This window comes from Panicum virgatum, chromosome 9N (assembly GCF_016808335.1).
Source record: "Panicum virgatum strain AP13 chromosome 9N, P.virgatum_v5, whole genome shotgun sequence".
In the NCBI taxonomy this organism is placed as follows: Eukaryota; Viridiplantae; Streptophyta; class Magnoliopsida; order Poales; family Poaceae; genus Panicum; species Panicum virgatum.
The window spans coordinates 41,991,869-42,005,176 of NC_053153.1; the positions used below are offsets into that span (position 1 = coordinate 41,991,869).

At 48.0% G+C, this 13,308-nt stretch overlaps 2 protein-coding genes across 28 annotated transcripts; both read right to left on the minus strand.

Annotated features, from left to right (window-relative positions):
- Window positions 1–1,531: 1,531 nt before the first annotated feature.
- Window positions 1,532–6,337, minus strand: LOC120690738 (DNA gyrase subunit A, chloroplastic/mitochondrial-like). 27 transcript variants are annotated; one of them, XR_005681915.1, is made up of 11 exons: window positions 5,285–6,337; window positions 4,890–4,967; window positions 4,727–4,792; window positions 4,550–4,633; window positions 3,848–4,034; window positions 3,475–3,581; window positions 3,225–3,401; window positions 3,042–3,138; window positions 2,866–2,954; window positions 2,402–2,609; window positions 1,532–2,309 (listed from the first exon to the last, which is right to left on the minus strand). XR_005681915.1 is itself a non-coding variant. In XM_039973525.1 (5 exons), exons 1-5 carry the CDS (start codon window positions 5,309–5,311, stop codon window positions 4,176–4,178), a joined length of 321 nt encoding a protein of 106 aa, XP_039829459.1. In that variant the 5' UTR covers window positions 5,312–6,337; the 3' UTR covers window positions 4,161–4,175. The 27 variants fall into 27 exon arrangements, 2 of the variants coding, with proteins under 2 accessions (XP_039829459.1, XP_039829460.1); XR_005681908.1 differs by lacking the exon at window positions 5,285–6,337 and having other exon boundaries at window positions 1,532–1,698; window positions 1,856–1,982; window positions 2,223–2,309; ... (1 more) ...; window positions 4,727–4,825; window positions 4,923–4,933; XR_005681902.1 differs by lacking the exon at window positions 5,285–6,337 and having other exon boundaries at window positions 1,532–1,734; window positions 1,856–1,982; window positions 2,223–2,309; ... (1 more) ...; window positions 4,727–4,825; window positions 4,923–4,933.
- A 986-nt stretch (window positions 6,338–7,323) lies between these two features.
- On the minus strand, window positions 7,324–8,277 carry LOC120689016 (inositol-tetrakisphosphate 1-kinase 1-like). Its single transcript, XM_039971368.1, has one exon. It carries the CDS (start codon window positions 8,275–8,277, stop codon window positions 7,324–7,326), a length of 954 nt encoding a protein of 317 aa, XP_039827302.1.
- Window positions 8,278–13,308: the final 5,031 nt, after the last annotated feature.

The following is a 13,308-nucleotide window of genomic DNA, read 5'->3' on the forward strand; positions in this document are numbered from 1 at the left end:
GAGTTTTATGCCATACAAATTCAAACCAAGAGCTAACTGGCCCTACGTAGCTGATTGTCGGTGTCCTGACCTCGCGGCTCGGCTCCAACTAGTGAATGTGTTGCGTGTCCCTGTCTCCAGATGGTTGATGCAAGAAGAAACACAATGACACCGGATTTATCCTGGTTCTGGCCGATGAGGCCATACGTCCAGTAGAGGGGTATGCACCGTATTACTTGCACCTAAGTTCTTGTAGTAGGGGGTACAAGCTGTGGCGAGAGAGGGAGGGAAGCTCTCAGGTCCCTTGGTGCGCTAGGGTTTGATTGAGGCAAGTGCCAATGTCGAGAGGTGTAGTGGGTGTGAGCCTGCGTGTGCTCCGTTCGTCCCTCCGTCCCCGTGCATGCTCCTCCTTTTATAGACCAAGGAGGTGGGAGTTACATGTGTTGGATATCTACGGGTCGTCTCTTCTCCCCCCCCGGTCCAGGGGAGCACAGTTGGTCTTCCTTGTCGCCGAGCGCCGCGGAGCATGACGGCGGGCGTGGGCGTCGTTCTTGCGAGTTCCCCGACTGCACCCAGGACGTGTCCGTGTCCCACAGCACCAGTTGACGGTGTGGCGTCGGCTGTAGAGGTGCGTAGAGCCTCGCGTCAGGGTGCCGCCGCCCAAGTCTTGCCCCGGTCAAGAGTCGTACTGCATTCGGGGGTCGCCGCCCATGCCCTCTGAGGGTCCTGCGGAGAGGAAAAGTTCAAGGGGTAGGCGGCACAGTGGCGGGAGGTGTTAGGCAAGTCCGTACAGGGCTCCGCAGACCCGCCCCGCGTCGGGAACAGCAGCACCGTGGCGGGTGCGGGCTGATGAGACGCCGGTCACGTCCACTGTGTGGCATGATGGCCAACGCCAGCTGACGCCGCCTGACACCGTCTGCCACCTGCCCCACGCCGCGGATTGGTTGGCGAGTAAATGCGCCCCGTCCAGTCGGGTGGTTGAGCCGCAGCTTCCGCCCGCCGAGGGTGGTCTCGAACGAGGTGGAGATTGCTCTTGTGCCGAGGCCTTGTAGAGGGCTCGGCTGAAGGATCCTCGAGCGAGGCGGAGTCCGTCCTCGCTTCGAGGGGCCCCGACGGGTGACCCTCGAGCGAGGCGGAGTCCGTCCTCGCTTCGAGGGGCCCCGACGGGTGACCCTCGGGCGAGGCGGAGATTTTGTCTTCGGTCAGCGAGGCCTTAGAGGGACCGTTAGATCCGGTCCGGGTGCCGAATCCTGTTTTGCACGTGTTGAGGGCGTTTTAGCCCGGGGTTAGGGTACCCCGTAGTTATGGTACCCGACACCGATTATGTGTACAGATATGCGCGCAGGCCAAGCTACTCCTGATTCGCTAGAGGAGCCGCTACATGCATGCTTTGGTACATGGTCACCACTCACCATTGGCTATCTCCCTTGCGCCATCAAGAGGATAATTTCCCGTCCAGCTCAATCAAGGATCATGAAAAAAAAACTTAAACACTCATGAGTCATCTAAATAGGGTCAGCTCAAGAGTCATCTAAATTCAATACAAAGTTAGTGACAAAACCGAAAAATTAATCTGTCATATTTGGTCATGAAAAGTTAAATACAATCTGAAAGTACGGTGATTAAATCATACATGCTCATGTGATCAGCACATTTACAATGAATCACTTTTCCATTATAAGAGAGTAACTCAGGGGAAGCACCAAGTTCTACAAGAAACTATGTGTTCAAATGATTAGATTAGGCTCAGACTACCTATTGAGAAGAAAAGCTACTATTATTATCTAGGCTGGTAGAGCATAATCAATCTTTGACAACTGAAACATGGAGTTGTCCAGAGAAGCGTATGAGTGAGAAACTGAGCAAGGATAATTACCTGCTTCATGGTTAAAATCAAGTTCCTTTGGTGCCTCCTTGCACTATTCATCAATCGTTGGGTTAAAATCATACTGAGGTTCTGCCCACGCTATCCATTCAACCGATGATTTTGCGTTCTTCAGATCCTGACCACCAATACAAAAATGTAACAGACTCCAACTGTGCGACATACATACCAGCCAGATCAGAGATAAACCTCTAATATGATCTCTTTGATACCATCATACTGAATTTTGACAACTTGCTAGAGTTGCCCAATGAACTTGTGCTATGTGTTACCATTCATTGAAGCCTCAAATGAGCATATTATGAATTTATATCAGATAACTGAAGTCTAAAGTTCACTTTGATACTGCAGCACTTACTGAGGCAGTTGCAAGAGGGTCCAGCACAAATGAAGCAAAAATATTACTCATGGGTTTTCCAAGTTCCTTCTCTATCGTTCCGCGAACCTGCACAAGTGAGACAAGAACCAGGATAAGTAATCGCTGCAACTTAGATCGTTGCAAATGTAAATGTTATATCAGGGCCGGACAAAAATTACCAATCTCAACAGGCTATCAGTGCAGTTGTTAAGCACCTTGCCGTTCTCCGAAAGATTTAGCATAGCATAGCCCTTTTGTGGTTCGCTTTTGGCTGTTGCATTTTCAGTATGATATATCAGTGTAAGACAGTCTATTATGGTTCTCCACAGGACCTGAGTTGTTGTAAGAAGCTTTCAGATCTTCTTAATGGAAAGATATGCAGCCCTCCTGCAAGTTCTCGAAAAATAAAACAAGTTGAAAGTACTATATGGAAGTTTCCCTATCCATTGTAATTGGCTGTTGACCTTTGAATTCTGATATCGCAATGAGCGAATCAGTCATTTCCACAAGAAACTGATGTCGAAGCACACCAGGTCAATAGAACCTCAATGGCATCTGAACAAGCAAAAATGTTCTGAACAAGACCTAATGTACTTAGAACATCATTTACACATAAAGCTAATAAAAAACGCAGGAAAATTACCTGTTTGTAACTTCACGACGTAGAACTGCCCTTTCAGAAAGCTCCGAGAAGGATATCTTCTCTCCTTCCTTCATGTACAAGCTAACTTCCTAAAATGAAATAAATGCAACAGAGTACATGCTTCAAAGACCAAAAGCAGCCTATAATGTACTGGGGACAAATTATGGTCATATTACCTTGATATGGATCTCATCACCTTCAGCATTTAGAATGTCCTTCCACACATAATTGCAGTTCTGGTATTTTGATATCCAGCATCTTGTTCAGAATTTTCTAGAACATCGGCAAGCATACATGTCAAATAGTAGAGCTAGGGAAAAAATTCAAATGCTATAGTTATGAGATGAATTAGCTCTCACCTTTGTTTCTTAAATATCATATAAACACGAAAAGATATGAACACTTCTTCTTGTTCTGCATTTGCCTAGGTAATAGGTATGAAAAAGAATGAAGGTAGTTATTTACACTTCAAACAAGTTCCCTTCGAGTAGGTTTGTCTCTCTCATCACTTGCACATTGGTGGATGTGTTATTGGTCTGTTTGTCAAAAGAAATGATATCAGACTGAGAAATTTAAAACAACATTGCAGAGTGCAGACATAGTCCTTACCTCATTAGTTATGGAATTGCAAACTGGATAGGCTTGGAGAAGCCTCGGTCATAGGTGATGGTCAGAATCCCATCGAATAGATGACATCCGGCAGCAGCACCTTACACCTGAATCCTGGCACAGAAATCCAAAATCATCCACATATACATCAGCAGTTCAGTAAAAAAAAAGATTGAATCTTTACACTTGGAATAGACAACGCTAAATAATACAGGTCACGGTCTATCCTGCAATATTGCTTCAGGCCGGAGCTAGTTTCTTCCCCTTGCTGATATAAAATGGTTAAAGACACACTTAATAGGATTGCTCGAAGAATGACAAGAGGAGAGAAGAGTAGAGGGAACTTATAGCAACGGCCTTGCAGGCGGCGCACTTGTCCCCGATGGCGGATGCAGAGGAGTCGGACGCTAGGAGGATGGCGGCGAGGTGTAAGAGGGTGCCACGTCTGTGGATTGCAGCTCTCAGCTACATCTCTCGTGATCTGGCGCAGCGTCGTCTCCCTCCAGATTTCCAGTCTCCACTTCCGCGTCCGCATGATGGTCTTTTTTGCAGATGAGACTCTGAGATTTTGAACATGTTTCGAGAAGGCGAAACCCTAGAGAATGTGAACAAGAAGAAGCTAAGGGGAGAGGTAAGGACGAATGTCCTGACTTATGATAGACATGGTTCTCACGGCAATTTGTTCATATTAAGTTCGCAACTTAGTATCTTAGAAATGAGATTGAACTATGAGTCTGGATGTTTGTGAAGAAGCTGGTATCACAAAACTAACATAATTCCAATGATTTTACGACAGGATATGAAAAGCGGCAATAATATCATGCCAATGCTAAGAAAATATTTGTTCTTGTTCCTTGCTTCTTACGAGAAGTTGTTAATAATTATCACAGGAAAAATAGTAGCTTCTTACGAGAACTTGTTAATAATTATCACAGGAAAAATAGTAGCTTCTTACGAGAACTTGTTAATAATTATCACAGGAAAAATAGTAGCTGAGTGTCTTTTCAACATACATGCATACAAACAGACGTACATAATACTGGACTCATAATGATATATGGTACAAATTACTCACTGTGGCTTCAGGGTTTTGAATTATAACAGAAAGTGCATCAACAAGCTCCCCCAGATTATGAGGAATGTTTGTTGCCATTCCGACCTGTAACAATTTAAACAACTGTAAGAATCCCATTTTTGCATAAATAAATATCTGACTTAGTAGCACTTGTATAAAGTGAATACAAACTCATACCGCAATCCCAGAATAACCATTCAACAATAGAGATGAAACACGAGTTGGCAGCAGAGATGGCTCCTTCTGTGAGTTATCAAAGTTTGGTACGAAGTCAACCTGTAAAATAACAAAAAGCAGCATGAAATGGATGGGAAAAGAGAAATGTCATGCAACAACACACAGAGAAAGACATCAAAGAAGTGAAAAGAGATACTGTATTCAGCTCCAGATCAGTCAAGAACATGGCTTCTGCTAGTGACTGCACAAAAATAAGAATGTCATTAAGCAGTTGAGCTTTTCTAATAGACAAATAGATAGTATAAAAAAAATTTGATATATCAAGCTTCATTGTTTCAGGCAATAGTGTTTAATAAGAACATTTTTTAGTGTTTATTCCCATCTAGAAAATAAAATTGCAGTGCTTAGGGATGAATGGCGTTCAGATATTCTTAGTAGGGACGAATGAAGTACAAAGTTAGCATCCAAAATTATGTTCTAACAAATATTTTAGACAATTCTTACGCAAATTAAATATTTCTGATGCTATTTGAGCAAACAAAATTCAAAGTAACTTACATCCAAGCGGCACTCTGTGTATCGCATTGCAGCAGCAGGATCTGAATCTATCGAGCTAAAATTTCCTTGTCCTTGTACAATGCACCAGCTCCTTGATCAAATGGCCAACCTGAGCTCGCTCGCAGCAACGGCACCAGCCTAGAAAGGTTTTGGAGGTGGAGGCAACGGTGGTGTGATCTGGAGGCGATGGGGGGAGGGGATCCAGGCGCTGCTGCTATTTTCCTCGGTGGTGCGCACGTTCGCAAAGATGGGGGCCGACCCGGATTCGTCCATCGCGGCCGAAGTGAGGCTAAGGTTCCGGCGGAAGAGGCCGCGGAGACGGTAGTGGAGGTAGTGGGCGGACGGCGGCGTCGGAGTGGAGCGGCACCTCGATCGCTGCAGTGTTGTTGCCTCTCCTCGCGGCTCCTCGCGCTGCACGTGCCGCGGCCTCGCGCAGCAGCCTTGCGGCTCGTCGTGCCTCGCCGCGGCCGGCGCACCGCCGCCCCGCCCCCCCCCCCCCCCTCCCCCCCACCTTCCCTCGCGCAGTCATCGCCGCGGCTCCTGCATGCCACGCTCGGACCGCCGTGCACAGCGACGGGGATGGCGGCCGCGTGTGGGGAATCCTCGGGTGGGGGCGCGCGACTTGCCGTCCCACGCGCCGCGGCAGAAGGCCCGCCCGCAGCCCGATCCGCGTCGATCGCCTGGTCGCTCCTGTACCGTGCCAATCCTCCTCCCGCACGCCGCGCCTCAGCCTACGCCTGCCCGCGCGCCGCCCCGGCGCGCGCGTGCCCGAGCCGCTCCGGTCCCGCGTCGGCTCCATGCCGCGCGGAGGGAGGAGGCGCCGGGTGATGGAGAGGGACGCCGGAGGGAGGGCGCCGCCGCCAGAGAAGGGGATCTCGCGGCGTGGGGGCGGCGCACTGGCGACGCTGACGACGGCCGAGGGCGGCGCGGTCGGCGGCCCGGGACGGCAAGGATTGGCGACCCGTGATGGAGAGGCGGCCGGGGACGGAGCGGCGGCCGCCAGGGACGGCGCAGATCGGCCAGGACGGCGAGGATTGGCGGCCCGTGACGTAGAGGCGGCCGTGACGTGGGTATGGAGGGGAGGGCGCGAGGCAAGCATGGGCGAGGGAGGAGGCAGCGTCGGGGAAGGCGCGTCGCGAGGAGCGTGATTGACGGGAAGGCCAGGCGCCGTGTGATGGCAGGAAATCACGCTTGAGGACCAATGGGCGGGCGAGTACGGAGGGAGGGTAAAACAACGGCGCGGTGAAAAAAATTTCTGCCTATCAGGAGCGCGGCGCCTTATTGAACGGGCAGGGGCGACAAAATCGTTCCGCCACCCTTCCTGTCAAATTTTTTTTCCACCAAAGGATACTATGTGAGGTGGGTATGGGAACTAATCTTGGTGAAGAATGTTTCAATTATCATGGATCATAGTATGGATACAGGTGGGCCACCAAAGGATACTATGTGAGGTGGGTATGGGAACTAATCTTGGTGAAGAGTGTTTCAATTGTCATGGATCCTTATAGTATAGATAAATAGATAGATTTGGGGACTTGGCAAATAACAAGATTTGAGGAGAAAAAAACAAGAAATTCTTGGAGATACTCTAAACCATCTATTTTGGGAAACCTCCAAAATCTCTCCTCCACCCTCCATTCCTAGGAGGTCTCTAAAAAGTCCTCTACTATAAATTAGAATTGAGGACTATTACTAGAGTTGAAACAAATTTAGAACCTCTAAAAAATAGAGGCAGTTCCATTTAATATTTATAGGGTCTGATTTAGAGGTTATTGATGGAGTTGCTCTAACTGTCTTTAGCCATGGAGTGCTATAAAATATTAGTGGTTTCTTATGTTACTAGGTTTGTTCCCGTGCTCTGCTACGGATGGCAAAAATCATAATTTCATATTCTAATTTTGCATATTGAGACATTTGTTCCAAGTTTTCAAAAACATTTTGATAAAATATATAATCCGGCGTCGACAAAGTAATGCTAAGACAAGTTAGGATTTTCAAATAGTCCACACCTTACTCCTACCGTTCTTTGGACGACAACGCTAAGACTGACTCCAACAATGGAGCGCAAAATGTGAATGCATTTGGGTGTTTGCCTCGTCTACAGTGGCGACGCAAAATGCAGCGCAAAATCCGGTCTCCAACAGAGGCGACTCAAAATCCAACCCCTCCCGCTGCGCCCAATATCCGGCGAGCTCACGGGGAGAGGGTGAGGCCCGCCCGCTCGAGCTCCGGCGCCACCGGCCACCTCCTCCGTCCGCGAGCCGCCTTCTCCCTCCCCGACGGCTCCCTCCCCGGTGCTCCTGCGTGGAGGCCGCTCGGGCCACGGCAGCGGTGGCCGGATCTGCACGGGGCGCGGCGACTCCTCCCTTCCGGCCGCCTCCGTTCATCGGTCCGCCATGGTTCACGAACTCCTGGAACACGAGCAGCGGGCGGAGCTTGGCGAGCCCCTCGCGGTGGTAGACGAGGGACATCTTGTGGGACTTGGTGGTGCCGTCGGCGACCAGGGGCTTGGCGATGAGCGGGAAGCGGAGCGCGTCGAGGAGGCCAGAGTCGGCGAGCGTGGGGGCATCATAGACGACGACCTGGCTGGGGATGCCGAAGGTGTGGTCCTTGTTGGCGGTGCGGTCGAGCTCGGAGACAGCCTGGAGCATGGAGATGCGGTTGTGGAGGCGGTCGATGGCATGGGGCGGGTCGACGACGGGAACGGCCGCGTGGCGCGCGGCGAAGGCCTCGAGCTGGGCGCGCCAGCCGTCGCCGTAGAGCTTGTGGATGAGGAGGTGGAAGGGGCCCTGCTCCGCCAAGGGCCGCGCCGCATCCACGGGGATGAGGTCCATGCCCCGCGCCGCTGCGCGGGCCACCAGCGACGGCTGGATGAAGCTTTGCTGCTTCTTCGGCGCAAGCACATACCCGATGGCGTAGCGCGGGGGACACTGGGTGTCGCCGGAGGAGGGCTCAGCGGTAGCGGCAGCGGCAGCGGCTGCGTCAGAGGCCATGGGGGTCAGGTCGGGTTCGCGAGGGATCGATTGATCGATGGAGATCAAAATTTGTTGGAATTAGGTGGCGGTGGATCGATGGGGGTCAGGGTCCTCACCGTGGCCGTCCTCACCGCGTAGCGGCCCCGCCTGGGCCGTCCTCGCCGCGGCGGCCCTGGCCATGCGTCCTCGCTCTGGCCGTCCTCACCGCGCAGCGGCCCAGCCTTTGCCGTCCTCGCCGCGGCGGCCCTGGTCGAGATACGCCGACGTGCGGAGCTGCTGCCGGGCCTCCCACGCACTGCCGCGGATCTGCCGTCAGGCCACCCGTGCACCGCCGCCGGAGCCACCCCGCGTCACCGGCCGGGCAGAGAGAATGAAGAGACAGGAGCCACCCCGCGTCCGCCAGGATTTGCATCGGAGGAAAGAGGAGGAGCATTTTTGCGTCGCGGCTGGCGTCCGAGGCAAAATGCCTATCCTGTATGCGTGTTCTATTGGAGACGCTTTGCCTTCCTAAAAAGCACTGTAGCGACACATTTTTGGCTTTGCCTTCCGTTGTTGAAGTTAGTCTAAGAGGAAGAAAAATAGGAGGAGCAAGCAGCAAGCACGATCAACGTCAAACTTAATAGGCATACATATTGTATAAGTAATACTACGGGAAAACGCATATTTGCTGTGTGCCCAGTAATTAGCCATGTGCTTTCTAACTGGCATTTTTGCCATGTGCACACATGGCAAAATATAACACACGGCAAAGCCATACTTTGTTGTATGCTTCTTTTTGGCACACGACAAAGCCATGCTTTGCCATGTGTTTTTTTCTGACACACGGCAAACCGTGTGTTTTAGTTAGGCACATGATAAAGTAATTTTTTCTCTTCTCATCTCGAAACTCTTTCAACTCTCTTCACATACAACATATGGTACTACATATTAAAATTTTGGATATTTTTGTATTTATTTGTTATATTTAACTAATTAATTGCATTTCAAGCATTTTTTGTGAATTAATTCAAATTTGGACCTCAAGTGATTCAAATAATACAATAAAATAAGTGAAAAATGATATTCATGTTATTTAACCTAGTTTGTTGTCTTACCCACCAAATGAAAAGAAATTTCGAACATCTTGTCCAGGAAACACAACCATGAACATGTATTCAAATGATTTTAAAATTCTAAGAAAAGCAAATGAAGTCCGAAAATTATGAAATTTGTCAATATCTCATGATACCATACATGGAGACTGTGGTAAAAATTTGAGTGGGTTTCGCAATTTTTCACTTATGATGCTTGCAAATAGAAATATCTGCAAAGAAGAATCAGAGATTTGAGAAGGATGTGGTTAGATTTGGAGTGAGAGTGACGATCGAATTCGGGTTTGATTTTGAAGGACATTCATTGATTACTCGTATCTCTACATGTGTCGGTGTCTTAGAAGGGAATTCTTTTCTTTTCATTGAGGGTGACCGCGTATATATGACGAGTGTCGGTGTTTACCGCCAAGCCTGCTCAGGGATATCCTTAGCAGTAAGGTTTGTAGGTAGGAATCGACTACTCTGAAACTCGATGGTGCAAGGGACACAAAGATTTATACAGGTTCGGGCCGCGAGTTGCGTAATACCCTACATCATGTGTGGTTGTTTGTATTGCCTTAGGTGTTGATGATCGGAGGGGGTCCCTGCCCGCCCTTATATATCAGGAGGGACAGGGTTACATGGAAAGTCCTAGGAGTCCTACAATAACACAATCGGGTAGTTTCCTTCGTACTGCAGCTAGTTCTACGCCTATTCGGGTAGTTATAAGAGAGGTAAGGTACATTCATGAGTTATCCCTTACTCTAGAATATTCTATGCCTATAAGCAGTCCCGCTGCCCCGGGTCTGACAAGCCCCCGAGCTCTTCATTGCCGAGTCCTGCAGGCGTCGAGTACTTGGCTGGGCATCTTCGAGTACTTCAAGTAGTCAGAATGTCTTTCTGGTCGCTTCTGGTTCTTCCTTTCAGATATATTGAGTAGTCCTCCAAGTACTTCCGGTTGTTCCGAGGCTGTGAGTTGCTCAAGCCCCGAAATTTTGATCATATATGGTGCGCGAAGTACTCGCGCTACATATGGAGTAGCCCCCGAGCCTTAGGTTGAATCGCAAAATCAGGCTAAGGGTCACTTCAGTCTTTTTCCTTCATTATTTTTCAAAAAAATTGAAAAATAAATCTCTGATACACATATCCTGCGGCCCCCGAGTCTTGAATTTATATCTCTCGATTTGGATTTAAGAATCAAAAACTCGTGACAAAATATGTAATGAAACTTCCCTGAAGAGAAAACAATCTGTTGATCTTCCAGGTATTTACAAAATTGCCATCAGAAACCATATAAACCCATTCGGTAACTTCTAGGGTTTTTATCCTCTTGACTCTTAGCCGCTGTCAAATTCAGATTTACACTTCCCAACTGCCTGTGGCATCAGTTAAACCCTCTTGTAGCCCCCGAACCTGAACTCGTGACACTGAGATGGCTCCCATGAAGAACAAGTCCAAGATTGAAGATGTAGTAGTTGCAAATCTTTCGACGGGCTGGCACAAGAGCAAAATGTCTCAAGCAGCTGTACAAGAACTAGAGAATATGGGTCTTCTCCAAAGTCAAGCTGTGATCCAATGGTGCTCAGGTGAAGGAGAAGATTACCCTTTTGAAGGTACTCTTGAAACTTCCATGATTTTGTGGAACGCGGTCTTGCGGTTTTCTGTGTCTGAGTTCTTCCATGCTTTTCTGCAATTCTGGGGAATCCATTTGCATCATTTGACTCCTCAATCCATCTTGCATCTTTTCTATATTTACTCATTTTTGCGAAGCGTTCCTTGGTATCCTTCCCCATTTTCATCTTTTCCAACATTTTTTCACCCTTGTACCCATTCCAAATGACACCAAACCCGCCGTCGTCTGCGGATGTGAACTAGCGCTTCATTCTGAGACCCGAGACGAGTACTTATCTTATGATCTAGCGGGTAAAGGAACCGACAGGAAAAGTTTCTGGTTTCATGTCGGGAACTTCCAATCTCTGCTTCCTGAAAGAATTGCTGGCGCCCCCCCCCCCCCCCAAGTCCAAGCAAACTGGTCGAGTACAGGACCTGGTGGCAAGCAAGTCGAATGTATGCTTAGAGCCATTGCAAATTTCAAAAACAAAGGAGTTACTGGTGAGTGGTGACCATGTGGTCTTTTCCTTTGTGAGTCGTCGCATTCAACCTCTTCAGCGTCGAAAATATCCTGCCTTCAGATATGAAGGCACAAAAGATCCCACTAGACTTTCTCCAGAAGCAATAGCTCATTCTAAAGCAGTCAGAAGATGTTGTAAAGTACTCGATAATTTTGACAAGTCTTTGGTACTACCAGCACTCTTCTCAGCAGTCAATCCTAACGAAAATATCTGGGTAAGTGTTGAGAAACATCGTTGAGTACTTATAGATAAGCATTTTTTTAATCTTCTGACGAATCCTTGCTTTTTTCATAGAAAAATTATAAGACATGGTACTGCATACCTCCGTCTTCAGAAGATGCTGCTCCTTCTGATGATAATAAGAAGCGGAAGGCGACTCCTGGAGCTTTGTTGCAGAGGAAAATACCCCGTCTCGACAGTGGCCAGTAAGAATCTGATCTTCTTAAATTAGATCTAATTAGCCTCAGCTTTCTTATTTTGAATCTCGCTTGGCTAGGATCCAATATCTTCCAGCACATGAGAAGGATCAGATTCAAGACTTCCGCAACTAGATGGAGAATGATCCAGAAATAACTACTTGATCAGCCCCCGAATCGCCAGTAATCGGGTTAATCGAGAATTCAACTGCTATATGTCAGAGTGCAGACGCCCTTGGGACATCAAATGAGCCGAATCCTGGAACAGCCAAGCTCACTCCTTCTGCAGTGACTGAAGGTGCCCCAAGTGCTGCTGAAATTGGCGGTGGTGGAGCTGAAGGATCAAGGAATCCTGCTGTTCGAGTAGTACCCTTCCAGTCTCTGCCACAGTCTACCTAGGAGGAATTAGGAAAGGAGCTCTTTGATGATCCATTGTTATCTATAGACAATGTAAAGAAGCTCGCAGATTTCATGTAGTGGAGCTTTAAATATACCAAGGTAAACCTTCTTCTGCTGCTGTTTTCTTATGTCGAGTAGTTGGTGACATCTGACCCATCTTGCTTTGTGATTATAGGAAGTTGCCAATCGGTCCTTCTTGAAGTCATAGGCTTTGTATATGACTGTTGGCAATCGAAAAATCTTGGCGCAGCAAAATGCACTAATTGCCAAATTCCTTGATGAATCCCTTGCTACACGGAACAAGCTTTATGAAGCGAACTGAAAGCATCATCAAGAACTTTATGAGATGAAGCAGCAGATCAAGAGCCTTGAGGAGGAGAAAGCCAAACTCCAGGAACAACTACAGACTGCTCAAGCCTGTAAGTACTTGATCCTTATCTTGACAGTGTTTCACCAATGATTAAATAATCATTAAGATGTCCTTCTCTCAGGCTCTTCCAGTGACCATACTCGACTAGTGGCAGCAGCTCAGGTCATTGTAGACATGGTTGATTCTGAAGAGGGGTCGTCGAGTAGTAAATCTTTGGTAGAGCGTTTAGAAGAGGCTCCCAAGAAATTCTTCGATGTCATGACAGCCACCTCCAAGAATTATCTAACCCATATGATTGGAGTTGTCAAGTCTTACTGGCCTCAGCATAACTTAGCTCCCATAGCCAAAGGAATAGCCGCTGATTGCTCTGATGAAAAATTCCAGAGCTATTGTAAAGAGTCAGAAGTTATTGCTGAGGAGATTTTGAAGAACTTGGTAGAATAATTTGCTTGTAACAACTCTTGTCATCTTTTAAGAACTTGTCTTTGTATGTATTGCTTTTATCCTGCTGGTGTGTCTTTAGAAGCATGATCTGATACCGTAGGATGAATACAAACTACTCGAGCGGTCGAGTGGAATGATCACATGGAGTAATCTCCATAGTTAATCAGTTAGGATGAATCCTGTCGGACTACCCGGATAGAAAAACTTTTTGTAGAGAT

What these genes read in the sequence shown, in the direction of transcription:
- LOC120690738 (XM_039973525.1), bottom strand. Translation starts at nt 5,311, where the DNA reads ATGCGATACACAGAGTGCCGCTTGGAT. An exon ending in ACACAGAGTGCCGCTTGGAT is followed by an intron (nt 4,968 to 5,284) that starts GTAAGTTACTTT and finishes ATTTTTGTGCAG; the next exon opens with TCACTAGCAGAAGCCATGTT. An exon ending in ATGGTTATTCTGGGATTGCG is followed by an intron (nt 4,634 to 4,726) that starts GTATGAGTTTGT and finishes AAATTGTTACAG; the next exon opens with GTCGGAATGGCAACAAACAT.
- LOC120689016 (XM_039971368.1), bottom strand. Translation starts at nt 8,277, where the DNA reads ATGGCCTCTGACGCAGCCGCTGCCGCTGCCGCTACCGCTGAGCCCTCC.